This window comes from Bombina bombina, chromosome 3 (assembly GCF_027579735.1).
Source record: "Bombina bombina isolate aBomBom1 chromosome 3, aBomBom1.pri, whole genome shotgun sequence".
Taxonomy (NCBI): Eukaryota; Metazoa; Chordata; class Amphibia; order Anura; family Bombinatoridae; genus Bombina; species Bombina bombina.
In genome coordinates, this window is record NC_069501.1 from 261,469,415 (window position 1) to 261,497,410 (window position 27,996).

General features: G+C 41.3%; 1 protein-coding gene across 1 annotated transcript in view; it reads right to left on the bottom strand.

Annotated features, from left to right (window-relative positions):
* Window positions 1–27,996, bottom strand: part of LOC128653158 (coiled-coil domain-containing protein 92) — a 116,117-nt gene that overhangs the window by 20,310 nt on the left and 67,811 nt on the right. Inside the window, exon 3 of the mRNA XM_053706282.1 lies at window positions 14,917–14,964. Within this exon, the coding sequence (XP_053562257.1) occupies window positions 14,917–14,964 (48 nt within the window). The remainder of the gene's footprint in view (window positions 1–14,916; window positions 14,965–27,996) is intronic.

The window sequence follows — 27,996 nt, forward strand, 5'->3', positions numbered from 1 at the left end:
GGTCCGAATAGTTTCCATTTTGAATGATGGAACTCTGAGGAATTTGTTTAAGATCTTTAGATCCAAGATTGGTCTGAAGGTTCCCTCTTTCTTGGGAACCACAAACAGATTTGAAAAAAACCCCTGTCCCTGTTCCGTCCGCGGAACTGGATGGATCACTCCCATTACTAGGAGGTCTTGCACACAGCTTAGGAATGCCTCTTTCTTTATCTGGTTTGCTGATAACCTTGAAAGATGAAATCTCCCTTGTGGAGGAGAAGCTTTGAAGTCCAGAAGATATCCCTGAGATATGATCTCCAACGCCCAGGGATCCTGAACATCTCTTGCCCACGCCTGGGCGAAGAGAGAAAGTCTGCCCCCCACTAGATCCGTTTCCGGATAGGGGGCCGTTCCTTCGTGCTGTCTTGGGGGCAGCAGCAGGTTTTCTGGCCTGCTTGCCCTTGTTCCAGGACTGGTTAGGTTTCCAGGCCTGTCTGGAATGAGCAACAGTTCCCTCTTGTTTTGAAGCGGAGGAAGTTGATGCTGCTCCTGCCTTGAAATTTCGAAAGGCACGAAAATTAGACTGTTTGGCCTTTGATTTGGCCCTGTCCTGAGGAAGGGTATGACCCTTGCCTCCAGTAATGTCAGCAATAATTTCCTTCAAGCCAGGCCCGAATAAGGTCTGCCCCTTGAAAGGAATGTTGAGTAACTTAGACTTTGAAGTCACGTCAGCTGACCAGGATTTAAGCCATAGTGCCCTATGCGCCTGGATGGTGAATCCGTAATTCTTAGCCGTTAGTTTAGTCAAATGAACAATGGCATCAGAAACAAATCAGTTAGCTAGCTTAAGCGTTCTAAGCTTGTCAATAATTTCCTCCAATGGAGCTGTATGGATGGCCTCTTCCAGGGCCTCAAACCAGAATGCCGCCGCAGCAGTGACAGGCGCAATGCATGCAAGGGGCTGCAAAATAAAACCTTGTTGAATAAACATTTTCTTAAGGTAACCCTCTAATTTTTTATCCATTGGATCTGAAAAAGCACAACTGTCCTCAACCGGGATAGTGGTACGCTTTGCTAAAGTAGAAACTGCTCCCTCCACCTTAGGGACCGTCTGCCATAAGTCCCGTGTAGTGGCGTCTATTGGAAACATTTTTCTAAATATAGGAGGTGGGGAAAAGGGCACACCGGGTCTATCCCACTCCTTGCTAATAATTTCTGTAAGCCTTTTAGGTATAGGAAAAACGTCAGTACACACCGGCACTGCATAGTATCTATCCAGCCTACACAATTTCTCTGGAATTGCAACTGTGTTACAGTCGTTCAGAGCAGCTAATACCTCCCCAAGCAATACACGGAGGTTCTCAAGCTAAAATTTAAAATTAGAAATCTCTGAATCAGGTTTCCCAGAGTCAGAGATGTCACCCACAGAATGAAGCTCTCCGTCCTCATGTTCTGCATACTGTGACGCAGTATCAGACATGGCTCTTACAGCATTTGCACGCTCTGTATCTCTCCTAACCCCAGAGCTATCGCGCTTGCCTCTTAATTCAGGCAATCTAGATAATACCTCTGACAGGGTATTATTCATGATTGCAGCCATGTCCTGCAAGGTAATCGCTATGGGCGTCCCTGATGTAATTGGCGCCATATTAGCGTGCGTCCCCTGAGCGGGAGACGAAGGGTCTGACACGTGGGGAGAGTTAGTCGGCATAACTTCCCCTTCGACAGAACCCTCTGGTGATAATTCTTTTATAGATAAAGACTGATCTTTACTGTTTAAGGTGAAATCAATACATTTAGTACACATTCTCCTATGGGGCTCCACCATGGCTTTCAAACATAATGAACAAGTAGGTTCCTCTGTATCAGACATGTTTAAACAGACTAGCAATGAGACTAGCAAGCTTGCAAAACACTTAAAACAAGTTTACAAGCAATATAAAAAACGTTACTGCGCCTTTAAGAAACACAAATTTTGTCCAAATTTGAAATAACAGTGAAAAAAGGCAGTTACACTAACAAAATGTTTACAGTGTATGTAACAAGTCAGCAGAGCATTGCACCCACTTGCAAATGGATGATTAACCCCTTAATAACAAAAACAGAATAATAAATGACAAAAACGTTTTTTAAACACAGTCACAACAACTGCCACAGTCTACTGTGATTGTTACCCTCCTCAAACACGACTTTGAAGCCTTTTGAGCCCTTCAGAGATGTCCTGTATCATGCAGAGGGAAGCTGAATGTCTCTGTCAGTATTTTTATCTGCACAGAAAAGCACTAAAAAATGCCCCTCCCACTCATATTACAACAGTGGAAAGCCTCCAGGAACTGTTTCTAGGCAAAATTCAAGCCAGCCATGTGGAAAAAACTAGGCCCCAATAAGTTTTATCACCAAACATATATAAAAAACGATTAAACATGCCAGCAAACGTTTTAAAATACACTTTTATAAGAGTATGTATCTCTATTAATAAGCCTGATACCAGTCGCTATCACTGCATTTAAGGCTTTACTTACATTACTTCGGTATCAGCAGCATTTTCTAGCAAATTCCATCCCTAGAAAAATATTTTAACTGCACATACCTTATTGCAGGAAAACCTGCACGCTATTCCCCCTCTGAAGTTACCTCACTCCTCAGAATATGTGAGAACAGCAAAGGATCTTAGTTACTTCTGCTAAGATCATAGAAAACGCAGGCAGATTCTTCTTCCAAATACTGCCTGAGATAAACAGTACACTCCGGTACCATTTAAAAACAGAATTTATGCTTACCTGATAAATTTCTTTCTCCTACGGTGTGTCCGGTCCACGGCTTCATCCTTACTTGTGGGAAATATTCTCTTCCCCAACAGGAAATGGCAAAGAGAGCACAGCAAAAGCTGCCCATATATCCCCCCCTCTGGCTCTGCCCCCCAGTCATTCGACCGACGGTTAGGAGAAAAAGGAGAAACCATAGGGTACCGTGGTGACTGTAGTGTATAGAAAGAAAAAATTTGAAACCTGACTAAAAGCCAGGGCGGGCCGTGGACCGGACACACCGTAGGAGAAAGAAATTTATCAGGTAAGCATAAATTATGTTTTCTCCTACATTGGTGTGTCCGGTCCACGGCTTCATCCTTACTTGTGGGAACCAATACCAAAGCTTTAGGACACGGATGAAGGGAGGGAACAAGTCAGGTTACCTAAACGGAAGGCACCACGGCTTGCAAAACCTTTCTCCCAAAAATAGCCTCCGAAGAAGCATAAGTATCGAATTTGTAAAATTTGGCAAAAGTGTGCAGAGAAGACCAAGTCGCCGCCTTACAAATCTGATCAACAGAAGCCTCGTTCTTGAAGGCCCATGTGGAAGCCACAGCTCTAGTAGAGTGAGCTGTAATTCGTTCAGGAGGCTGCCGTCCGGCAGTCTCATAAGCCAATCGGATGATGCTTTTCAGCCAAAAAGAAAGAGAGGTAGCAGTAGCTTTCTGTCCTCTCCTCTTACCAGAATAAACGACAAACAAGATGAAGTCTGTCTGAAATCCTTTGTTGCATCTAAATAGAATTTTAAAGCACGGACCACATCTAAATTGTGTAACAAACGTTCCTTCTTCGAAACTGGATTCGGACACAGAGAAAGAACAACTATTTCCTGGTTAATATTCCTGTTGGAAACCACTTTTGGAAGAAAACCAGGTTTGGTACGCAAAACAACCTTATCTGCATGGAATACCAGATAGGGTGGATCACACTGCAAAGCAGACAATTCAGAAACTCTTCTAGCAGAAGAAATAGCAACCAAAAACAGAACTTTCCAAGATAGTAACTTGATATCTATGGAATGTAAGGGTTCAAACGGAACCCCTTGAAGAACTGAAAGAACTAAATTTAGACTCCATGGAGGAGTCATGGGTCTGTAAACAGGCTTGATTCTGACTAAGGCCTGTACAAAAGCTTGTACATCTGGCACAGCTTCCAGGCGTTTGTGTAACAAAACAGACAAAGCAGATATCTGTCCTTTTAGAGAACTCGCTGACAGCCCTTTATCCAAACCCTCTTGGAGAAAGGACAGAATCTTAGGAATTTTAATTTTACTCCAAGAGAATCCCTTGGATTCACACCAACAGATATATTTTTTCCATATTTTATGGTAAATTTTCCTAGTCACAGGTTTTCTGGCTTGGACCAGAGTATCTATAACTGAATCTGAAAACCCACGCTTAGATAAAATCAAGCGTTCAATTTCCAAGCAGTCAGCTGCAGAGAGACTAGATTTGGATGTTCGAATGGACCTTGTACTAGAAGATCCTGTCTCAAAGGTAGCTTCCATGGTGGAGCCGATGATATATTCACCAGGTCTGCATACCAAGTCCTGCGCGGCCACGCAGGAGCTATCAGAATCACTGAGGCCTTCTCCTGTTTGATCCTGGCTACGAGCCTTGGAAGGAGAGGAAACGGTGGAAACACATAAGCTAGGTTGAACGACCAAGGCGCCACTAATGCATCCACCAGTGTCGCCTTGGGATCCCTGGATCTGGACCCGTAGCGAGGAACCTTGAAGTTCTGACAAGACGCCATCAGATCCATGTCTGGAATGCCCCATAATTGAGTTAACTGGGCAAAGACCTCCGGGTGGAGTTCCCACTCCCCCGGATGGAAAGTCTGACGACTCAAATAATCCGCCTCCCAGTTGTCTACTCCTGGGATGTGAATTGCAGATAGATGGCAGGAGTGATCCTCCGCCCATTTGATGATCTTGGATACCTCTCTCATCGCCAAGGAACTCTTTGTTCCTCCCTGATGATTGATGTAAGCTACAGTCGTCATGTTGTCCGACTGAAATCTTATGAATCCGGCCTTCGCTAGTTGAGGCCAAGCCCGGAGCGCATTGAATATCGCTCTCAGTTCCAGGATGTTTATCGGGAGAAGAGACTCTTCCCGAGACCATAGACCCTGAGCTTTGAGGGAGTCCCAGACCGCGCCCCAGCCTAATAGACTGGCGTCGGTTGTGACAATGACCCACTCTGGTCTGCGGAAACTCATTCCCTGAGACAGGTGATCCTGAGTCAACCACCAACGGAGTGAGTCTCTGGTTAACTGGTCTACTTGAATCTGGGGAGACAAGTCTGCATAATCCCCATTCCACTGTCTGAGCATGCACAGTTGCAATGGTCTTAGATGAATTCGAGCAAAAGGAACCACGTCCATTGCTGCAACCATTAAACCTATTACTTCCATGCACTGAGCTATGGAAGGCTGAGGAATAGATTGAAGAACTTGACAAGCCTTTAGAAGCTTTAATTTTCTGACCTCTGTCAGAAAAATCTTCATTTCTACAGAATCTATTATTGTTCCCAGAAAAAGAACTCTTGTAGACGGGGACAGGGAACTCTTTTCCATGTTCACCTTCCACCCGTGAGACCTGAGAAAAGCTAATACAATGTCTGTATGAGCCCTTGATCTGGAAAGGGACGACGCTTGGATTAGGATGTCGTCTAGGTAAGGTGCCACTGCAATGCCCCTCGGTCTTAGAACCGCTAGAAGGGACCCTAATACCTTTGTGAAAATTCTGGGAGCAGTGGCTAAACTGAACGGAAGAGCCACGAACTGGTAATGTTTGTCCAGAAAGGCGAACCTTAGGAACTGATGATGATCTTTGTGGATAGGAATATGTAGGTATGCATCCTATAAATCCACGGTAGTCATGTATTGACCCTCCTGGATTGTTGGTAAAATCGTTCGAATGGTTTCCATTTTGAACGATGGAACTCTGAGGAATTTGTTTAGAATTTTTAAATCCAGAATTGGTCTGAAAGTTCCCTCTTTTTTGGGAACTATAAACAGGTTTGAGTAAAACCCCTGACCTTGTTCCACTGTTGGAACTGGGTGTATCACTCCCATCTTTAATAGATCTCCTACGCAATGTAAGAATGCCTGTCTCTTTATCTGGTCTGAAGATAAGCGAGACATGTGGAACCTTCCCCTTGGAGGAAGTTCCTTGAATTCTAGAAGATAACCCTGAGAGACTATTTCTAGTGCCCAGGGATCCTGAACATCTCTTGCCCAAGCCTGAGCAAAGAGAGAAAGTCTGCCCCCTACTAGATCCGGTCCCGGATCGGGGGCTACCCCTTCATGCTGTCTTGGTAGTAACCCTTGTTCCAGCCTTGCATTGGTTTCCATGCTGGCTTAGCCTGGGAAGCATTACCCTCTTGTCTAGAGGCTGCAGAGTTAGGAGACGGTCCGTTCCTGAAGTTGCGAAAGGAACGAAAATTAGATTTGTTCTTAGCCTTGAAAGGCCTACCCTGTGGGAGGGCATGGCCCTTTCCCCCAGTGATGTCTGAAATAATCTCCTTCAATTCTGGCCCAAAAAGGGTCTTACCTTTGAAAGGAATATTAAGTAATTTTGTCTTGGATGACACATCCGCCGACCAAGATTTTAGCCAAAGCGCTCTGCGCGCCACAATTGCAAAACCTGAATTTTTCGCCGCTAATTTCGCCAATTGCAAAGCGGCATCTAAAATAAAGGAATTAGCCAACTTTAGTGCGTGAATTCTGTCCATGACTTCCTCATATGGAGTCCCCTTATTGAGCGAATTTTCTAGTTCCTCGAACCAAAAAGACGCCGCCGTGGTGACAGGAATAATGCACGAAATTGGCTGAAGAAGGAAACCTTGCTGAACAAATATCTTTTTAAGCAATCCTTCCAATTTTTTATCCATAGGATCTTTGAAAGCACAACTGTCCTCAATAGGAATAGTCGTGCGCTTGGCCAACGTAGAAACTGTTCCTTCAACCTTAGGGACTGTTTGCCATGCGTCCCTTCTGGGGTCAACAATGGGGAACATTTTCTTAAATATAGGAGGTGGGACAAAAGGTATACATGGCTTCTCCCACTCCTTGTTCACTATGTCCGCCACCCTCTTGGGTATCGGAAAGGCATCAGCGTGCACAGGGACCTCAAGGAATTTGTCCATTTTGCACAATTTCTCTGGAATTACCAAAGAGTCGCAATCGTCAAGAGTAGTTAGCACCTCCTTAAGCAGGGCGCGGAGATGTTCTAACTTAAATTTAAACGTCACAATATCAGGTTCTGCCTGCTGAGAAACTTTTCCTGAATCAGAAATTTCTCCCTCAGACAGCCCCTCCCTCACTGCCAATTCAGACTGGTGTGAGGGTATTACAGATAAACTATCATCAGCGCCCACTTGCTCATCCTCTGTATTCAAAACTGAGCAATCACGCTTTCTGGGAAGTGTTGGCAGTTTGGATAAAAGATTTGCTATAGAATTATCCATTACTGCAGTTAATTGTTGCATAGTAACAAGCATTGGCGCGCTAGATGTACTAGGTGTCGCCTGCGCGGGCATAACTGGTGTTGACACAGAAGGAGAGGATGATGAGCTATCCCCACTACCTTCATTTGAAGAATCATCTTGGGCAACCTTATTAAATGTGACATTACTGTCCTTACTTTGTTTGGACACCATGGCATAATTTTCACATACATTTAAAGGGGGAATCACCTTGGCCTCCATACACACAGAACATAATCTTTCTGAAGGTACAGACATGTTAGACAGACTTAGTCAGGCTATTAATGCAAAAAAAACGTTTTTAAACAAAACCGTTACTGTGTCTTTAAATAATAAACAGAGTACACTTTATTTCTGAATGTTTGAAAAACTATGAAGGAATTATCCGATCTTTACGAAATTTGCACCCTACTGTCTTAATGCTTTGAAAGTATTGCACACCAAATTTCAAGTCTTTAACCCCTTAAATGAGCAAACCGGAGCTAATTGTTCAATTTAGCAGTTTAAACCCACTACAGTCCCTGCCACAGCCTTTTGCTGCGGCTTTACCTTCCTTGGGGGTTATTCACCACAGAAATAAGCCTCTTAGAATCGTTTTTGTGGCCACAGGACCCTCTCACATGAAGCTGCATGCACTGCTTTCAGAAGTAACTGCGCAATTAAGGCGCGAAAATGAGGCTTCCTCCCTCTGCATACCAGAGTGAAGGGGCCTTCCTGACTAGATTAGGTGTCTAACAAACTGCCAGGCGTAATAAAACGTTTCCAAAAGTGTTTCCAAGTCTCAAAACACTCCAAAAATCATATAAATATTATATAAATCAATCGATTTAGCCCACAATAGTGTCAACCAGTATATAGCCCATTTATAAGCCTTCATTCTGTTATGAGTCTAAGAAAATGGCTTACCGATCCCAAAAGGGAAATGACAGTCTTCTAGCATTACTATGTCTTGTTAGAAAAGAGACTAGTCATACCTGGAGCAGAAAAGTCTGCAAACTGTTCCCCCCAACTGAAGTTCTCTGGGCTCAACAGTCCTGCGTGGGAACAGCAATGGATTTTAGTTACTGTTACTAAAATCATAGTCCTCTTTTAACAGAACTCTTCATCACTTTCTGTTGTAGAGTAAATAGTACAAACCGGCACTATTTTAAAATAACAAACTCTTGATAGAAGAAATAAAACTACAACTAACACCACATACTCTTTACCATCCCCGTGGAGATGCTACTTGTTCAGAGCGGCAAAGAGAATGACTGGGGGGCGGAGCCAGAGGGGGGGCTATATGGGCAGCTTTTGCTGTGCTCTCTTTGCCATTTCCTGTTGGGGAAGAGAATATTTCCCACAAGTAAGGATGAAGCCGTGGACCGGACACACCAATGTAGGAGAAAATAACAAACTTTTGATTGAAGAAATAAACTAAGTCTAAAACACCACAGTCCTCTTACGACCTCCATCTTAGTTGAGAGTTGCAAGAGAATGACTGGATATGGCAGTGAGGGGAGGAGCTATATAGCAGCTCTGCTGTGGGTGATCTTCTTGCAACTTCCTGTTGGGAAGGAGAATATCCCATAAGTAATGGACGATCCGTGGACTGGATACACTTAACAAGAGAAATAGTTGTCAACGAATCTCATAATCGATTAGTTGGTCTGTGCACAGCACCAGCTGCTTCACTCCAATGAGCTCCTGCACATGGTATTGTGTTTTATGGTTATGCCCTTAGCCTAAAGGAAGTCTACAGACATTTACTTTTCACTTTTTCAGGACAGTATAAGTTTACAGCAACTTCTGGCTTATGTGCAAACCAGAAATAAATTAGGAGTCATTATTTGTATTGTTTATATTAAATCAGGTGATTTGGGACTATGCTTTGCATGATGTAGTGCCGAGCATTTACACCTAGCCCTAGATTGATGGGAGTTGTTATTTGAATTGATGTGCACTATTATCTGTTTGCACAATTATTAGCGGATCACTTGCTATTGCTGATTATATTTTTTAAATATTTGTAATTAATTGTAATATGTACCAAATTCTCTATAAGTGTATATCTGTTATTTTAAATGCGGACTAGATATTTTTTTCCTAACCTTATAGCTGGTTATTTTCCATTGCATGTAGATATTCAAGATATTTTATGTTAGAATTAAGTCCAGGCTTACTTTGTTTAAATAAATATCCCACCTTGGTGAAATTGATAAAAACCCTACTTATGCATCTCAAGCACCTTAACACCATCTGAGCGCCTCTTCTCTGCTGCAAGCAAAATAGCTGCAAAAAGAGAGCCAGCCTCAGCTAGAAGCATGTGGTCATGTTGATATTTTTGCATTTCAATGCAAGTTTCTGAAAGAGTGAATAACAGAATATTATAAACAGTTATTGTCTACCACTTTCTAGTTCTACCTCTTTTGAAACCGTTCATGGTTTTGTTTTGCTTAATTATAATTATTTGTTCTGCTGCAAAAAATTGGACAAATAGTTGTGTTAATGTAAAGATTTAGTCTGAAGTTTATATTTTTAACACTCAGTATGAGGATTTTATTTTAAATATAGGAATTTTTTTTTTTATCCGATTAGTCGAAAAAATAATCGGCTGATAAATCGATTCTGAAAATAATCGGTAGTTGCAGCCCTATAAATATAAATGTAAATGTGCATTTTGATATGAGTCAGAGAACAGGATGATCTCATTAAAGAATTTATGCCACTGCACCGCCATGTGTGTTAATCTAAGGGCTCTATAGTCCAAACTTTCAAAATCCTTATTGAAATTGTGACTAGTGGGTCAATGTAATACTTTGACAAAGATGTAAAAAATATATATGCTTGCACAAATTATGTAAGGTGTATATGCTTGCACAAGTGATGTGAGGTATATATTGAGCGGTCTTTTATTTATATTATTTCTTTTACGCCAAAAAAATTAATAACATCATACTCTGAATTCAAAGCAAATACTTCCAACATCAGCAAATCCAATCTAACTAATTCGGAGAAAACAGGCACTGATGAGTTTGAACAAAAATTAGGAGTTAGTGATAAGATCTGCAGAGAAGGGAGGCTCAATTGTGGTATTAAATAGAAAAGACTTTATAGCTGAGGCATTAGAACAGTTGGGAGACAAACAATACACCGTACTAAAGGAAGATCCGACTCCCAGATTCCAAAGAGAGATGTCACAACTAATAGATGACGGATATGAGGAAGGTTTCTTTGAATTAGACACTAAATGATTTATCTATGTAAGAAACCCAGTCATTCCCTCTTTCAATCACTTGCCAAAGATTCACAAGGGCCTAGAGAATATTGTAGAAAGACCTATAGTAAGTGGCATATGTTCCCTAACCGAACACCTCTCACAATGGTTGGATGAGATTCTCCAACCTATGGTGGGAAATCTCCTCAGCCACTTAAGGGAAACAAAACAATTGCTTGGAGAATTGGAATCCATCACTTGGAAAGCAGATTTTGGATGGCTCACAATAGATGTAACAAAAGGATTGGAAGCAGTGGAATTTTGCTTGAGAAGATCTTTGAATTTCAGTGAGTCTTTTTGCCAATTTGTCCTCAGAGTTACAAATATTTTACTTACACACAATTTTTTCTCCTTTGAGGGGGTGTTTTAACTGTAGAAGTGTGGGACAGCTATGGGGCAAAATTTGCCCCTTCCTATGCCAACCTATTCTTGGGTTGGTAGGAGCTGTCCCACATTTTTGGATAGGATTTTTTGATTACTTGATTCTGATATGGGATGGAGATGCTGAAAGTGCAGAACAGTTTGCAACCTCCCTCAACACTAATGATGTTGGCATCAAATTTACTTTAAAGTATCAAAAACAGTGCATACACTAACTAGATGTCTCCCTAAAAGATACCTATAGGGGGGAAATTGAAACTGAAGTCTACCGTAAACCCATTTCTGCGAACACACTACTCCATGCCCAGAGCTGCACCCTAAGAGGGTATTTAAGTCGGTAGCTAAAGGTCAATTTGTCAGATTAAGACGAAATTAAAAAACATTTTGCACTTTTACAGGCAGATGACACACTCACTGAGGTTTCTAGAAAGGGGTGCAGATTTGCCTTTAGAAAGGGTAGATCTATAGGTAATCAAGTGGCCCACGACTAAACTGAGCAAACAAGTTGACATTACGAGCTCTTGGCTCAGATTCAAAGGGACATTCAACGCTAACTTGCAAAGCCTGTGAGTTTCTGATGGCGGTGATTCTTTCAGAAGTATGAATACAGAAGAGGAGTTTAACCCCTTAACGACCAAGGACGTACGCCACACGTCCTCAAAAAAAAGTCAGTTAATGACCGAGGACGTGTGGCGTACGTCCTTGGTCTGGAAAGCAGCTGGAAGCGATCCTGCTCGCTTCCAGCTGCTTTCCGGTTATTGCAGTGATGCCTCGATATGGAGGCATCCTACAATAACCCCCCTTGGCCATCCGATGCAGAGAGAGCCACTCTGTGGCCCTCTCTGCACCGGACATCGGTGGCCGGTATCGTTGGTGGGTGGGAGCAAGTCTGGGAGGCGGGTGGGCGGCCATCGGTGTGCCGGATGAAGGGGAGGGGGGTGGGATCGGGGGCGGGACAGGCGGGGGCGCGCACGGGAGCGCGCGCGTGCACAGGGGGCGGCGGGCGGGCGCGTGCACGGGGTGGGAGCGGGAGGGAACCGCTACACTGCAGCAAAAGTTAAGTTAAGAATAGTAAAAAAAAAAAACATTTAACTAAATAAATTATGATCTAAGGGTTCTGGAAGGGGTGGGGGGTTGGTCTGGGGGGGGAGCTACACTACAGAAAAGGGCTATGAAAAAACGAATAAACATACTTTTGTTACTAAACTGGGTACTGGCAGACAGCTGCCAGTACCCAAGATGGCACCCATTAAGGCAGAGGGGGTGGGTTAGAAAGCTGTTTGGTGGGGGATCAGTGAGGTTGGGGGCTAAGGGGGGATCCTACACAGCAGCATATGTAAATATGCCAAAAAAACAACAACAAAAAAAGCCCCAATATAGCTTTTATTTTAGTACTGGCAGAGTTTCTGCCAGTACTTAAGATGGCGGGGACAATTGTGGGGTGGGGGAGGGAAGAGAGCTGTTTGGGAGGGATCAGGGGGTCTGATGTTTTAGGTGGGAGGCTGAGCTCTAAACTAAAGCTAAAATTAACCCTGCAAGCTCCCTACAAGCTACATAATTAACCCCATCACTGCTAGCCATAATACACGTGTGATGCGCAGCGGCATTTGGCGGCCTTCTGATTACCACAAAGCAACGCCAAAGCCATATATGTCTGCTATTTCTGAATAAAGGGGATCCCAGAGAAGCATTTACAACCATTTGTGCCATAATTGAACAAGCTGTTTGTAAATGATTTCAGTGAGAAACCTAAAATTGTGAAAAATGTAACTTTTTTTTTATTTGATCGCATTTGGCGGTGAAATGGTGGCATGAAATATACCAAAATGGGCCTAGATCAATACTTGGGTTGTCTACTACACTATACTAAAGCTAAAATTGCCCCTAAAAGCTCCCTACATGCTCCCTAATTAACCCCTTCACTGCTGGGCATAATACACGTGTAGTGCGCAGTGGCATTTAGCAGCCTTCTAATTACCAAAAAGCAACGCCAAAGCCATATATGTCTGCTATTTCTGAACAAAGGGGATCCCAGAGATTAATTTAAAATAATTTAAGCCATAATTGCACAAGCTGTTTGTAAATAATTTCAGTGAGAAACCAAAAGTTTGTGAAAAAATTAGTGAAAAAGTGAACATTTTTTTGTATTTAATCGCATTTGGCGGTGAAATGGTGGCATGAAATATACCAAAATGGGCCTAGATCAATACTTTGGGATGTCTACTAAAAAAAAATATATACATGTCAAGGGATATTCAGAGATTCCTGAAAGATATTAGTGTTCTAATGTAACTAGCGCTAATTTTGAAAAATAATGGTTTGGAAATAGCAAAGTGCTACTTGTATTTATGGCCCTATAACTTATAAAAAAAGCAAAGAAGATGTAAACATTGGGTATTTCTAAACTCAGGACAAAATTTAGAAACTATTTAGCATGGGTGTTTTTTGGTGGTTGTAGATGTGTAACAGATTTTGGGGGTCAAAGTTAGAAAAAGTGTGTTTTTTTCAATTTTTTCCTCATATTTTATAAAATTTTTTATAGTAAATTATAAGATATGATGAAAATAATGGTATCTTTAGAAAGTCCATTTAATGGCGAGAAAAACGGTATATAATATGTGTGGGTACAGTAAATGAGTAAGAGGAAAATTACAGCTAAACACAAACACCGCAGAAATGTAAAAATAGCCTTGGTCCCAAACGGACAAAAAATGGAAAAGTGCTGTGGTCATTAAGGGGTTAAACACCAGATGTGCACAAATTGCAGATCAACATAGGCGGTGTATCTTATCTCCTGTATTGAATGTAATCTACAATATGTTGATCTCACCACGAGGGACACATTACAAACATCAAAGGTGGGACCCTGTCAACTCCACTAATTAAACAGTTTAAGTTGCAACATCAGAAGAGTCGAACAGTTTAAGATGGAAAATTACTGAGGTGATTCAGGGTGGAGATAGGAACCAACACATGGATTCTAGATTGGCACTGAGGGAAGTCTATTGAATACATAGACTAAAAATTAGGGTGCCCTCTGGTTTGAATTCAGAGTACGATGTTATTAATTTTTGGTGTTAAAGAAATAATATAAATTAAAGACCACTCCATATATACCTCACATCACTTGTGCAAGCATATACACCTTACATCATTTGTGCAAGCATCTATACAGTATTTTTTAGATGTTTGTCAAAGTATTACATTGACCCACTAGTCACAATTTCAATATGGATTTTGAAATTGTGTTACTGTGTCTCTTTATAACCTTGAAATGACTATGCATAACATTTCAAAAAATCCTATTTCAATACCTTTCATTTTGAAATATTAATAGAGTTGTCATAGCATTGGGGCAAACTAGAATGCTTTTAAAAATCATTAGAATGTACCTTATATGTTGCAAGATAACTTGAAATAAAGCAGGGTATATAACCTTTTCAGATAAGTGGTCACAATATAAATTTTCTACACTAGCTGGAAGGTGAACACATTTTAGAAATACATTAATCTATAGAAAACATATACTTGTATAAATACAAACAATAATTTACACCATTGTGATGGGCTAGATTATGAGTGGGGCGCTTTTACAGGCGCACGTTAAATTAGCGCTCCACTTGTAATCTAGTGCTATATGGCTAAAAGTATGTGGACAGTTGACCGCTACATGAGCTTGTTGTTCAGCTAGCTCTGAGTAGTGCATTGCTGCTTCTTCAATTAAGGTTACTTAATATTAAGAACCAGCATAAGGCGATTGCATTTTCCTTGCTAATCTATATCAACTCACCATTTATAAGCGGAAGATTGTTGCTAATTATTTGTTCACTGCTTCACTAATACTGTTTCAATAAAAGCAATACTTAAATAGGTAAATGATGTCATGTAAACATAATGGTGTTTATTATAAGATCTGGAAATATATTAAAAATAGTTTGTCCAGATATTGCTTTACTGAAAAATGCTATATGTACTTTTCTCGCTTATAAGTAGCATTAAATACCTTGCTGGGCAAGTTCAACGTGCTTTGATTGTAGTTCTTGGGTCAGCTCTAGAACAAAAACAAACAGATAAATAACATGATGACATAAATAACAGTATGATGTAAGTGCATGTTATCACCGACAGAAAAATGCAGAGCAAAGTGGTAATTGAATCCCTGCAGCAAATGTCAAGGGGACACAAAATGCCCTTTAATTACGCCTTTTCTGCACAATAAATTACATTACATTACATTACAGGTCGAGTGTCAATACTTTGCAAACATATTAACAACTTTGCTGCAATTGTTTTTCAATGCCTAAACTCCACCCACTAATACCATTGATTGGAGGAGCCAATTCACATTTATTATTGGAGTAAACAAAGCTTGCCACTTTCATTTTGTTTGTAAAAAATACATTTTTCCACTTGCATTAAGGGGGCAAAATAAATAATATATATGGATAAATAAAGATACTTCAGCTCCAATATGTAGAAGCACTTTACACCCCTAGGGCTTCCAAGATTTTTTCTTACTGCAAATCCCTTATAATCACTTCTGTACACATTAATGGAAGATTAATCATACTCCGAAAAGCATTTTAAAATTATATTTTTTAAATTAAAAGTTAAAACCACAAATTGTTTGTTTAAACAAAAACTGATCATGAAAATGCAATCTAGAGAAAAAAATGATTTAGATTTTTAATTTACTTTGAATTTGGAATGAACATACAAGAAAACATTACCAAAAAAATGGTAAAAAAAAAGAGCACAAGCAGTTATGCCTGTGTTTGTTAAAATATAAACCAATCATTTTCAATAGCTTTAAAACAATGCCAATTGATAGAATGAACTATGTCATTCAAAATGGCCAAATAGGTTTTAAAGAGGTTAGGGCTTTAAATAAATAAATACATAAAAACAGCAGATGTCTGAACAGGGTTTTCTGATGGACTAGAATACTGCTTCCTTCTATAAAAATGTTAGCAAAGAGTATGTAGTGCAAAACCACTCACAAAATTCCCACACACAATAAATAGGTTTTCTGATTGGCTGAAATAGCATCATTCTTGAAACTGAGCAAAAAATTGTGCAAAGCACTCTGCAAGTGTGTTCTAATGAACTAATATAGAATATATATATATATATATATATATATATATATATATACACACACACAGTATCTCACAAAAGTGAGTACACCCCTCACAATTTTGTAAATATTTTATTATATCTTTTCATGTGACAACACTGAAGAAATGACACTTTGCTACAATGTAAAGTAGTGAGTGTACAGCCTGTATAACAGTGTAAATTTGCTGTTCCCTCAAAATAACTCAACACACAGCCATTAATGTCTAAACAACAACAACAAAAGTGAGTACACCCCTAAGTGGAAATGTCCAAACTGGGCCCAAAGTGTCAATATTTTGTGTGGCCACCATTATTTTCCAGCACTGCCTTAACCCTCTTGGACATGGAGTTGACCAGAGCTTCACAGGTTGCTACTGGAGTCCTATTCGACTCCTCCATGACGACATCACGGAGCTAGTGGATGTTAGAGACCTTGCACTCCCCCACCTTCCATTTGAGGATGCCCCACAGATGCTCAATAGAGTTTAGGTCTGGAGACATGCTTGGCCAGTTCATCACCTTTACCCTCAGCTTCTTTAGGAAGGCAGTGGTCGTTTTGGAGGTGTGTTTGGGGTCGTTATCATTTTGGAATACTGCCCTGCGGCCCAGTCTCAGAAGAGAGGGGATCATGCTCTGCTTCAGTATGTCACAGTACATGTTGGCATTCATGGTTCCCTCAATGAACTGTAGCTCCCAAGACACACTTGTCTTTGTACTCCTCACCTGGTTGCAGCCACATACGTTTGACACTATCTGAATCAAATGAGTTTATCTTGGTCTCATCGGACCACAGGACATGGTTCCTGTAATCCATGTCCTTAGTATGCTTGTCTTCAGCAAACTGTTTGCAGGCTTTCTTGTGCATCATCTTTAGAAGAGGCTTCCTTCTGGGACTACAGCCATGCAGACCAATTTGATGCAGTGTGCGGCGTATGGTCTGAGAACTGACAGGCTGACTCCCACCCCTTCAACCTCTGCAGCAATGCTGGCAGCACTCATACGTTTATTTCCCAAAGACAACCTCTGTATATGATGCTGAGCACGTGCACTCAACTTCTTTGGTCGACCATGGCGAGGCTTGTTCTGAATGGAACCTGTCCTGTGAAACCGCTGTCTGGTCTTGCCCACCATGCTGCAGCTCAGTTTCAGGGTCTTGGCAATCTTCTTATAGCCTAGGCCATCTTTATGTAGAGCAACAATTCTTTTTTTTAGATCCCCAGAGAGTTCTTTGCCATGAGGTGCCATGTTGAACTTCCAGTGACCAGTATGAGAGAGTGTGAGAGCGATAACACCAAATTTAACACACCAGCTCCCCATTCACACATGAGACCTTGTAACACTAACGAGTCATATGACACCGGGGAGGGAAACTGGCAAATTGGGCCCAATTTGGACATTTCCACTTAGGGGTGTACTCACTTTTGTTGCCAATGGTTTAGACATTAATGGCTGTGTGTTGAGTTATTTTGAGGGGACAGCAAATTTACACTGTTATACAGGTTGTACACTCACTACTTTACATTGTGGCAAAGTGTCATTTCTTCAGTGTTGTCACATGAAAAACATAATTTATGCTTACCTGATAAATTCCTTTCTTCTGTTGTGTGATCAGTCCACGGGTCATCATTACTTCTGGGATATAACTCCTCCCCAACAGGAAATGCAAGAGGATTCACCCAGCAGAGCTGCATATAGCTCCTCCCCTCTACGTCAGTCCCAGTCATTCGACCAAGAATCAACGAGAAAGGAGTAACCAAGGGTGAAGTGGTGACTGGAGTATAATTTAAAAGATATTTACCTGCCTTAAAACAGGGCGGGCCGTGGACTGATCACACAACAGAAGAAAGGAATTTATCAGGTAAGCATAAATTATGTTTTCTTCTGTTATGTGTGATCAGTCCACGGGTCATCATTACTTCTGGGATACCAATACCAAAGCAAAAGTACACGGATGACGGGAGGGATAGGCAGGCTCATTATACAGAAGGAACCACTGCCTGAAGAACCTTTCTCCCAAAAATAGCCTCCGAAGAAGCAAAAGTGTCAAATTTGTAAAATTTGGAAAAAGTATGAAGCGAAGACCAAGTTGCAGCCTTGCAAATCTGTTCAACCGAGGCCTCATTCTTAAAGGCCCAAGTGGAAGCCACAGCTCTAGTGGAGTGAGCTGTAATTCTTTCAGGAGGCTGCTGTCCAGCAGTCTCATAGGCTAAACGTATTATGCTACGAAGCCAAAAAGAGAGAGAGGTAGCAGAAGCTTTTTGACCTCTCCTCTGTCCAGAATAAACGACAAACAGGGAAGAAGTTTGGCGAAAATCTTTAGTTGCCTGCAAGTAGAACTTGAGGGCACGAACTACATCCAAATTGTGTAGAAGACGTTCCTTCTTTGAAGAAGGATTTGGACACAAGGATGGAACAACAATCTCTTGATTGATATTCCCGTTAGTGACTACCTTAGGTAAGAACCCAGGTTTAGTACGCAGAACTACCTTGTCTGAGTGAAAAATCAGATAAGGAGAATCACAATGTAAGGCTGATAACTCAGAGACTCTTCGAGCCGAGGAAATAGCCATTAAAAACAGAACTTTCCAAGATAACAACTTTATATCAATGGAATGAAGGGGTTCAAACGGAACACCCTGTAAAACGTTAAGAACTAAGTTTAAACTCCATGGCGGAGCAACAGCTTTAAACACAGGCTTGATCCTAGCTAAAGCCTGACAAAAGGTCTGGACGTCTGGATTTTCTGACAGACGCCTGTGTAACAAGATGGACAGAGCTGAAATCTGTCCCTTTAATGAACTAGCTGATAAACCCTTTTCTAAACCTTCTTGTAGAAAGGACAATATCCTAGCGATCCTAACCTTACTCCAGGAGTAACCTTTGGATTCGCACCAGTATAGGTATTTACGCCATATTTTATGGTAAATCCTTCTGGTAACAGGCTTCCTAGCCTGTATCAGGGTATCAATAACCGACTCAGAAAAACCACGTTTTGATAAAATCAAGCGTTCAATTTCCAAGCAGTCAGCTTCAGAGAAGTTAGATTTTGATGTTTGAATGGACCCTGTATCAGAAGGTCCTGTCTTAGAGGTAGAGACCAAGGCGGACAGGATGACATGTCCACTAGATCTGCAAACCAAGTCCTGCGTGGCCATGCAGGCGCTATTAGAATCACTGATGCTCTCTCCTGTTTGATTTTGGCAATCAATCGAGGAAGCAGCGGGAAGGGTGGAAACACATAAGCCATCCCGAAGTTCCAAGGTGCTGTCAAAGCATCTATCAGAACCGCTCCCGGATCCCTGGATCTGGACCCGTAGTGAGGAAGTTTGGCGTTCTGGCGAGACGCCATGAGATCTATCTCTGGTTTGCCCCAACGTCGAAGTATTTGGGCAAAGACCTCCGGATGAAGTTCCCACTCCCCCGGATGAAAAGTCTGGCGACTCAAGAAATCCGCCTCCCAGTTCTCCACTCCCGGGATGTGGATTGCTGACAGGTGGCAAGAGTGAGACTCTGCCCAGCGAATTATCTTTGATACTTCCATCATTGCTAGGGAGCTTCTTGTCCCTCCCTGATGGTTGATGTAAGCTACAGTCGTGATGTTGTCCGACTGAAACCTGATGAACCCCCGAGTTGTTAATTGGGGCCAAGCCAGAAGGGCATTGAGAACTGCTCTCAATTCCAGGATGTTTATTGGAAGGAGACTCTCCTCCTGATTCCATAGTCCCTGAGCCTTCAGAGAATTCCAGACAGCGCCCCAACCTAGTAGGCTGGCGTCTGTTGTTACAATTGTCCAGTCTGGTCTGCTGAATGGCATCCCCCTGGACAGGTGTGGCCGATAAAGCCACCATAGAAGAGAATTTCTGGTCTCTTGATTCAGATTCAGAGTAGGGGACAAATCTGAGTAATCCCCATTCCACTGACTTAGCATGCACAATTGCAGCGGTCTGAGGTGTAGGCGTGCAAAAGGTACTATGTCCATTGCCGCTACCATTAAGCCGATCACCTCCATGCATTGAGCTACTGACGGGTGTTGAATGGAATGAAGGACACGGCATGCATTTTGAAGCTTTGTTAACCTGTCTTCTGTCAGGTAAATCTTCATTTCTACAGAATCTATAAGAGTCCCCAAGAATGGAACTCTTGTGAGAGGAAAAAGAGAACTCTTCTTTTCGTTCACTTTCCATCCATGCGACCTTAGAAATGCCAGAACTAACTCTGTATGAGACTTGGCAGTTTGAAAGCTTGAAGCTTGTATTAGAATGTCGTCTAGGTACGGAGCTACCGAAATCCCTCGCGGTCTTAGTACCGCCAGAAGGGCACCCAGAACCTTTGTGAAGATTCTTGGAGCCGTAGCCAATCCGAATGGAAGAGCTACAAACTGGTAGTGCCTGTCTAAGAAGGCAAACCTTAGATACCGGTGATGATCTTTGTGAATCGGTATGTGAAGGTAAGCATCTTTTAAATCCACTGTGGTCATGTACTGACCCTTTTGGATCATGGGTAAGATTGTCCGAATAGTTTCCATTTTGAACGATGGAACTCTTAGGAATTTGTTTAGAATCTTTAAATCTAAGATTGGCCTGAAAGTTCCCTCTTTTTTGGGAACCACAAACAGGTTTGAGTAGAACCCTTGTCCTTGTTCCGACCGCGGAACCGGATGGATCACTCCCATTAATAACAGATCTTGTACACAGCGTAGAAACGCTTCTTTCTTTATCTGGTTTGTTGACAACCTTGACAGATGAAATCTCCCTCTTGGGGGAGATAATTTGAAGTCTAGAAGGTATCCCTGAGATATGATCTCTAGCGCCCAGGGATCCTGAACATCTCTTGCCCAGGCCTGGGCGAAGAGAGAAAGTCTGCCCCCCACTAGATCCGATCCCGGATCGGGGGCTCTCGGTTCATGCTGTCTTTGGGGCAGCAGCAGGTTTCCTGGCCTGCTTGCTCTTGTTCCAGGACTGGTTAGGCTTCCAGCCTTGCCTGTAACGAGCCACAGCTCCCTCCTGTTTTGGTGCAGTGGAGGTTGATGCTGCTCCTGTTTTGAAATTCCGAAAGGGACGAAAATTAGACTGTCTAGCCTTAGCTTTGGCTTTGTCTTGAGGTAGGGCGTGGCCCTTACCTCCTGTAATGTCAGCGATAATTTCTTTCAAACCGGGCCCAAATAAAGACTGCCCCTTGAAAGGTATATTAAGTAATTTGGACTTAGAAGTAACATCAGCTGACCAGGATTTTAGCCACAGCGCCCTACGTGCCTGTATGGCGAATCCTGAGTTCTTAGCCGTAAGTTTGGTTAAATGTACTACGGCCTCCGAAATGAATGAATTAGCTAGTTTAAGGACTCTAAGCCTGTCCGTAATGTCGTCTAGCGTAGATGAACTAAGGTTCTCTTCCAGAGACTCAATCCAAAATGCTGCCGCAGCCGTAATCGGCGCGATACATGCAAGGGGTTGCAATATAAAACCTTGTTGAACAAACATTTTCTTAAGGTAACCCTCTAATTTTTTATCCATTGGATCTGAAAAGGCACAGCTATCCTCCACCGGGATAGTGGTACGCTTAGCTAAAGTAGAAACTGCTCCCTCCACCTTAGGGACCGTTTGCCATAAGTCCCGAGTGGTGGCGTCTATTGGAAACATCTTTCTAAATATTGGAGGGGGTGAGAACGGCACACCGGGTCTATCCCACTCCTTAGTAACAATTTCAGTTAGTCTCTTAGGTATAGGAAAAACGTCAGTACTCGCCGGTACCGCAAAGTATTTATCCAACCTACACAGTTTCTCTGGTATTGCAACGGTGTTACAATCATTGAGAGCTGCTAAGACCTCCCCTAGTAATACACGGAGGTTCTCCAATTTAAATTTAAAATTTGAAATATCTGAATCCAATCTGTTTGGATCAGAACCGTCACCCACAGAATGAAGCTCTCCGTCCTCATGCTCTGCAAGCTGTGACGCAGTATCAGACATGGCCCTAGTATTGTCAGCGCACTCTGTTCTCACCCCAGAGTGATCACGCTTGCCTCTTAGTTCTGGTAATTTAGACAAAACTTCAGTCATAACAGTAGCCATATCTTGTAATGTTATCTGTAATGGCCGCCCAGATGTACTAGGCGCCATAATATCACGCACCTCCCGGGCGGGAGATGCAGGTACTGCCGCGTGAGGCGAGTTAGTCGGCATAACTCTCCCCTCGCTGTTTGGTGAAATTTGTTCACATTGTACAGATTGACTTTTATTTAAAGTAGCATCAATACAGTTAGTACATAAATTTCTATTGGGCTCCACCTTGGCATTGGAACAAATGACACAGATATCTTCCTCTGAGTCAGACATGTTTAACACACTAGCAATAAACTTGCAACTTGGTTATAATCTTTTTTAGCAAAAACGTACTGTGCCTCAAGGAGGTACTAAACGATTAAATGACAGTTGAAATAATGAACTGAAAAACAGTTATAGCATCAAACTTTAAAACAACACAACTTTTAGCAAAGGTTTGTTCCCATTAGTAAAATAACAATAATTAAATTTGACATAAAAATTACAGAGCAACGTTTTTATTCACAGTCAATATAAAATTCTCACAGCTCTGCTGAGAGAATCTACCTCCCTCCAAAGAAGTTTGAAGACCCCTGAGATCTGTCAGAGATGAACCGGATCATGCAGGAAATATAAGAGTAACTGACTTGAATTTTTTGATGCGTAGGAAAGAGCGCCAAAAACGGCCCCTCCCCCTCACACACAGCAGTGAAGAGAAACGAAACTGTCACAATTAAAACCAACAACTGCCAAGTGGAAAATAATGCCCAAATATTTATTCACTCAGTACCTCAGAAATGTAAACGATTCTACATTCCAGCAAAAACGTTTAACATGATAAATACTTATTAAAAGGATTAGTGACTTTTAACAGAGTAGTTCCGGTGAAATACCATCCCCAGAATACTGAAGTGTATACATACATGTCATTATAACGGTATGGCAGGATTTTCTCATCAATTCCATTCAGAAAATAAAAACTGCAACATACCTCAATGCAGATTCATCTGCCCGCTGTCCCCTGATCTGAAGCTTTTACCTCCCTCAGATGGCCGAGAACAGCAATATGATCTTAACTACTCCGGTTAAAATCATAGTAAAAAACTCTGGTAGATTCTTCCTCAAACTCTGCCAGAGAAGTAATAACACGCTCCGGTGCTATTGTAAAATAACAAACTTTTGATTGAAGTCATAAAAACTAAGTATAATCACCATAGTCCTCTCACACATCCTATCTAGTCGTTGGGTGCAAGAGAATGACTGGGACTGACGTAGAGGGGAGGAGCTATATGCAGCTCTGCTGGGTGAATCCTCTTGCATTTCCTGTTGGGGAGGAGTTATATCCCAGAAGTAATGATGACCCGTGGACTGATCACACATAACAGAAGAAATATATATTAAAATATTTACAAAAATGTAAAGGGGTGTACTCACTTTTGTGAGATACACACACATATATATATATATATATATATATACACATACATACACACATATACACTCACCGGCCACTTTATTAGTTACACCTTGCTAGTACTGGGTTGGACCCCCTTTTGCCTTCAGAACTGCCTTAATTATTTGTGGCATAGATTCAACAAGGTGTTGGAAACATTCCTCAGAGATTTTGGTCCATATTGACATGATAGCATCACACAGTTGCTGCAGATTTGTCGTCTGCACATCCATGATGCGAATCTCCCGTTCCACCGCATCCCAAAGGTGCTCTATTGGATTGAGATAGATCTGGTGTCTGTGGAGGCCATTGGAGTACAGTGAACTCATGGTCATGTTCAATAAACCAGTTTGAGATGATTTGAGCTTTGTGGCATGATGCATTATCATGCTGGAAGAAGCCATCAGAAGATGGGTACACTGTAGTCATAAAGGGATGGACATGGTCAGCAACAATACTAAGGTAGGCCGTGGCTTTTAAATGATGCTCAATTGGTACTAAGGGGCCCAAAGAGTGCCAAGAAAATATCCCCCACACCATTATACAACCACCACCAGCCTGAACCGTTGATACAAGGCAGGATTGATCCATGCTTTAATGTTGTTTATGCCAAATTCTGACCCTACAATCTGAATGTCGCAGCTGAAATCGAGACTCATCAGACCAGGCAACATTTTTCAAATCTTCTATTATCCAATTTTGGTGAGCCTGTGCGAATTGTAGCCTCAGTTTCCTGTTCTTAGCTGACAGGAGTGGCACCCGGTGTGGTCTTCTGCTGCTGCAGCCCATCTGCATCAAGGTTCAACGTGTTGTGCATTCAGAGATTGTATTCTGCATACCTTGGTTGTAACAAGTGGTTATTTGTGTTACTGCTGCCTTTCTATCATCTCAAAACAGTCTGCTCATTCTCCTCTCCATGATTGAATGTTAGTTTGATTTTATTTTATTTTAGTGCAAAAAAGTAAAGAAAGGGTTTTTCTACTTACTGATAAATCATTTTCTTAACATTTTGAGTGATAGCATGGGTCAGTATTATAGGGACATTAAAGGAATACTAAACCCAATTTTTCTTTTCTTTAATGATTCAGATAGAACATGCAATTTTACAGGAACAGTCAAGTCTAAAATAAACTTTCATGATTCAAATAGGGCATGTCATTTTAAACAACTTTCTAATTTACTTTTATCAATAATTTTGCTTTGTTCTCTTGGTATTCTTAGTTGAAAGCTTAACCTAGGAGGTTCATATGCTAATTTCTTAGACCTTGAAGTCCACCTCTGCATTTGACAGTTTTTCACCACTACAGGGTGTTAGTTCACGTGTTTCATATAACTAACATTGAGCTCATGCACGTGAATTTACCGAGGAGTGAGCACTGATTGGCTAAAATGAAAATCTGTAAAAAGAACTGAAATAAGGGGTCAGTCTGCAGAGGCTTAGATACAAGGTAATTACAGAGGTAAAACGTGTATAATTATAACTGTGTTGGTTATGCAAAACTGGGGAATGGGTAATTAAGGAATTAGCTATCTTTTAAAACAACAACAATTCTGGTGTTGACTGTCCCTTTAAGCAACTTTCTAATTTACTCCTATTATCAATATTTGGTTCAGCACTTGGGTAGGGCTTGCTGATTGGTAGCTAAATTAAGTTAGCAATAAGCAAGTGCTATCCAGGGTGCTGAATCTAAAAATGAGCCGGCTCCTAAGTTTTACATTCCTGCTTTTCAAATAAAGATAGCAAGAGAATGAAGAGTAAATTCGAACGCTGCTTAAAATTGCATGCTCTATCTGAATCATGAAAGAAAAAAATTGGGTTCAGTGTCCATTTAAACACTAAATAAACGTTAGATACAATGATACATTCAAAGAAAAATTAGTCTGAGAATTACCTGTAGATGTATTTTTAAAAATTTCATTAGCTGTTTAAATATTGACAAAATAAGTGTAAAGTTTTAGGGGCCGATTTATGAACGTGCGAGCAGACATGATATGATGTAGCGTATCATGTCCGCCGCACATCGATGAATGCCGACAGCATACGCTGTCGCCATTTATCATTGCACAAGCAGTTCTTGTGAACTACTTGTGCAATGCCGCCCCTGCAGATTCGCAGCCAATCGGCCGCTAGCAGAGGGTGTCAATCAGCCCGATCGTATAGGATCGGGCGGATTGATGTCTGCAGCCTCAGAGCAGGCGGACCAGTTATGGAGCAACGGTCTTTAGACCGCTGCTTCATAACTGCTGTTTCCGGCAAGCCAGAAGGCTCGCGCGGAAACAGGGGCATCAAGCTACATTCAGAGCTTGACAATTCGGCCCCTTAGTGTCTATGAAACAATGGGAGCTGCCAAGTTGTAACTTAGGTTACCTTCTCTGCTGTGGCCAATTAGGTACAATTATAAATAGGTCACTAGAGTGTGCAGTCAATGGCTGTGTGGAAGATAACAAAGTTCTACACTTCTATTTCTAATAGGAATTGAAAAGCACATAACTAAGAATAAAATTACAGCTAAAGGGGACAAAATAAATAAAGTATGTTGCAAAGTATTTTTTAATAAATACGATTTATCATTTTATATTACCAACTTAAAGTGTTTAAGGTCATTTTAAATCACCATTTGGAGAGAGTTAGAAACTGTAAGTGTTCCACTAGAAAACCCTTTTCTCCTCATTCCAGTTTTAAAGGGTCCATTTATAAAACTGAGGATGAGCTTGGGAGCCCTTGAGGTGCACGCTGGCTCATGTGAGCCTGCAACTGCAAGTTAAGAAGCAGCAGTCTAAAGACTATTACTCTGTAACATTAAAATGTAATTGACTAATTCTGCCTTGGATGACGAATAAACAAGCTTTGCTCTAATGCAATTGGTTGTGTGAGAGCAGGAGGGCGAGCGTTAACTGTGGACAATGAATGCCTCATGACTTTCCCTGAACACACCCGGACAGGTTCCCTGGCAGGGAATATTGTCTTCCCACCAATTAATAAATAGGGCTGTTAATGTTTAGCAAAGTTAAAAAAAAAAATATCACACTAAAAAGGAGCACTAAAGAAGAAAAGGATGTACTTTATGGGCCATTGCTCAGAAGACAGATTTTAAGAATACAAAAGGTATTAACAAGAAGTACCAGGCTGTAAAACATGTCTCCCACATGCAACATCAGCCAAGTAAAAAACATTGTGATAACTCTATGTGAAAAGGACCAAGGGACTACTTTACACAGCTGCTTAAAGGGATACTGAACCCAAATTTTTTTCATGATTCAGGTAGAGCATGCAATGTATGCAACTTTCTAATTTACTCTTATTATCAATTTTTCTTTGTTCTCTTGCTATCTTTATTTGAAGAAGCAGAATTGTAAAGTTAGGAGCCGGACCATTTTTGGTTCAGCACCTGGGTAGTACTTGCTGATTGGTGGCTACATTTAAAAACCAATCAGCAAGTGCAACCCAGGTGCTGAAGAAAAAAAAATGGGCCAGCTCTTTTTCAAATAAAGATAACAAGAGAATGAAGAAAATTGATAATGGGAATAAATTAGAAATTTGCTTAAAATTGCATGCTCTATCTGAATTATGAAAGAAAAAAATTTGGGTTTAGTATCCCTTTAAGCGACACGTGACAGGCTATACCTCTAGTTGCAACCAAACGGAGAGTGCATAATAATAGGGAAGGGGAGAATCAATCACGCTGTTTGGTATGCCAGGAGAATGGCTAACAAAATATTTTGGGGCTAGCGTCGCTGACAACATCTAAGATGTAACAAAACCAAAGAAGACAGCGCATCTGTACTTACACTCACGTATGGCAGCTAGAGGTTAAATAAATAAAACTTAACTTTTAAAGGGACAGTCAACACCAGAAGTTTTGTTGTTTAAAAAAGATAGATAATCCCTTTATTCCCCAGTTTTGCATAACAAACAGTTATAATAATACATGTTTTACCTCTGTAATTACCTTGTATCTACGCCTCTACAGACTGCCCCCTTATTTCAGTTAATTTGACAGACTTGCATTTTAGCCAATCAGTACTCACTCCTCAGTAAATTCACGTGCGTGAGCTCAATGTTATCTATGTGAAACAAATGAACTAATGCCCTCTAGTGGTGAAAAACTGTCAAAATGCTTTCAGATTAGGGGCAGCCTTCAAGGCCTAACTAAAAAGCATACAATTAAAACATACTGACCCAATAACAGAATTCACCATGAATCATGTAAATCCCATATTATATTACAATGGTGAGGTCAGTTATAGTCCAATTATCTTGGCTTATACTGACCCCAGATAAGACCAGACTGGTGTATGAGTATAATTGTCTGACTCAGTGGTTTAATGTATTGTAATTATTTCTTCAGTGCCACAGACCCAACCAGTTTTATTAAATGCTCTCCTTACTGCCACAAGAATAGTGAGATGCCATCCCATATGATTCTGTAAATGCCACTAATATAGGTGAATTATTTCTGACAGCAATGGGACA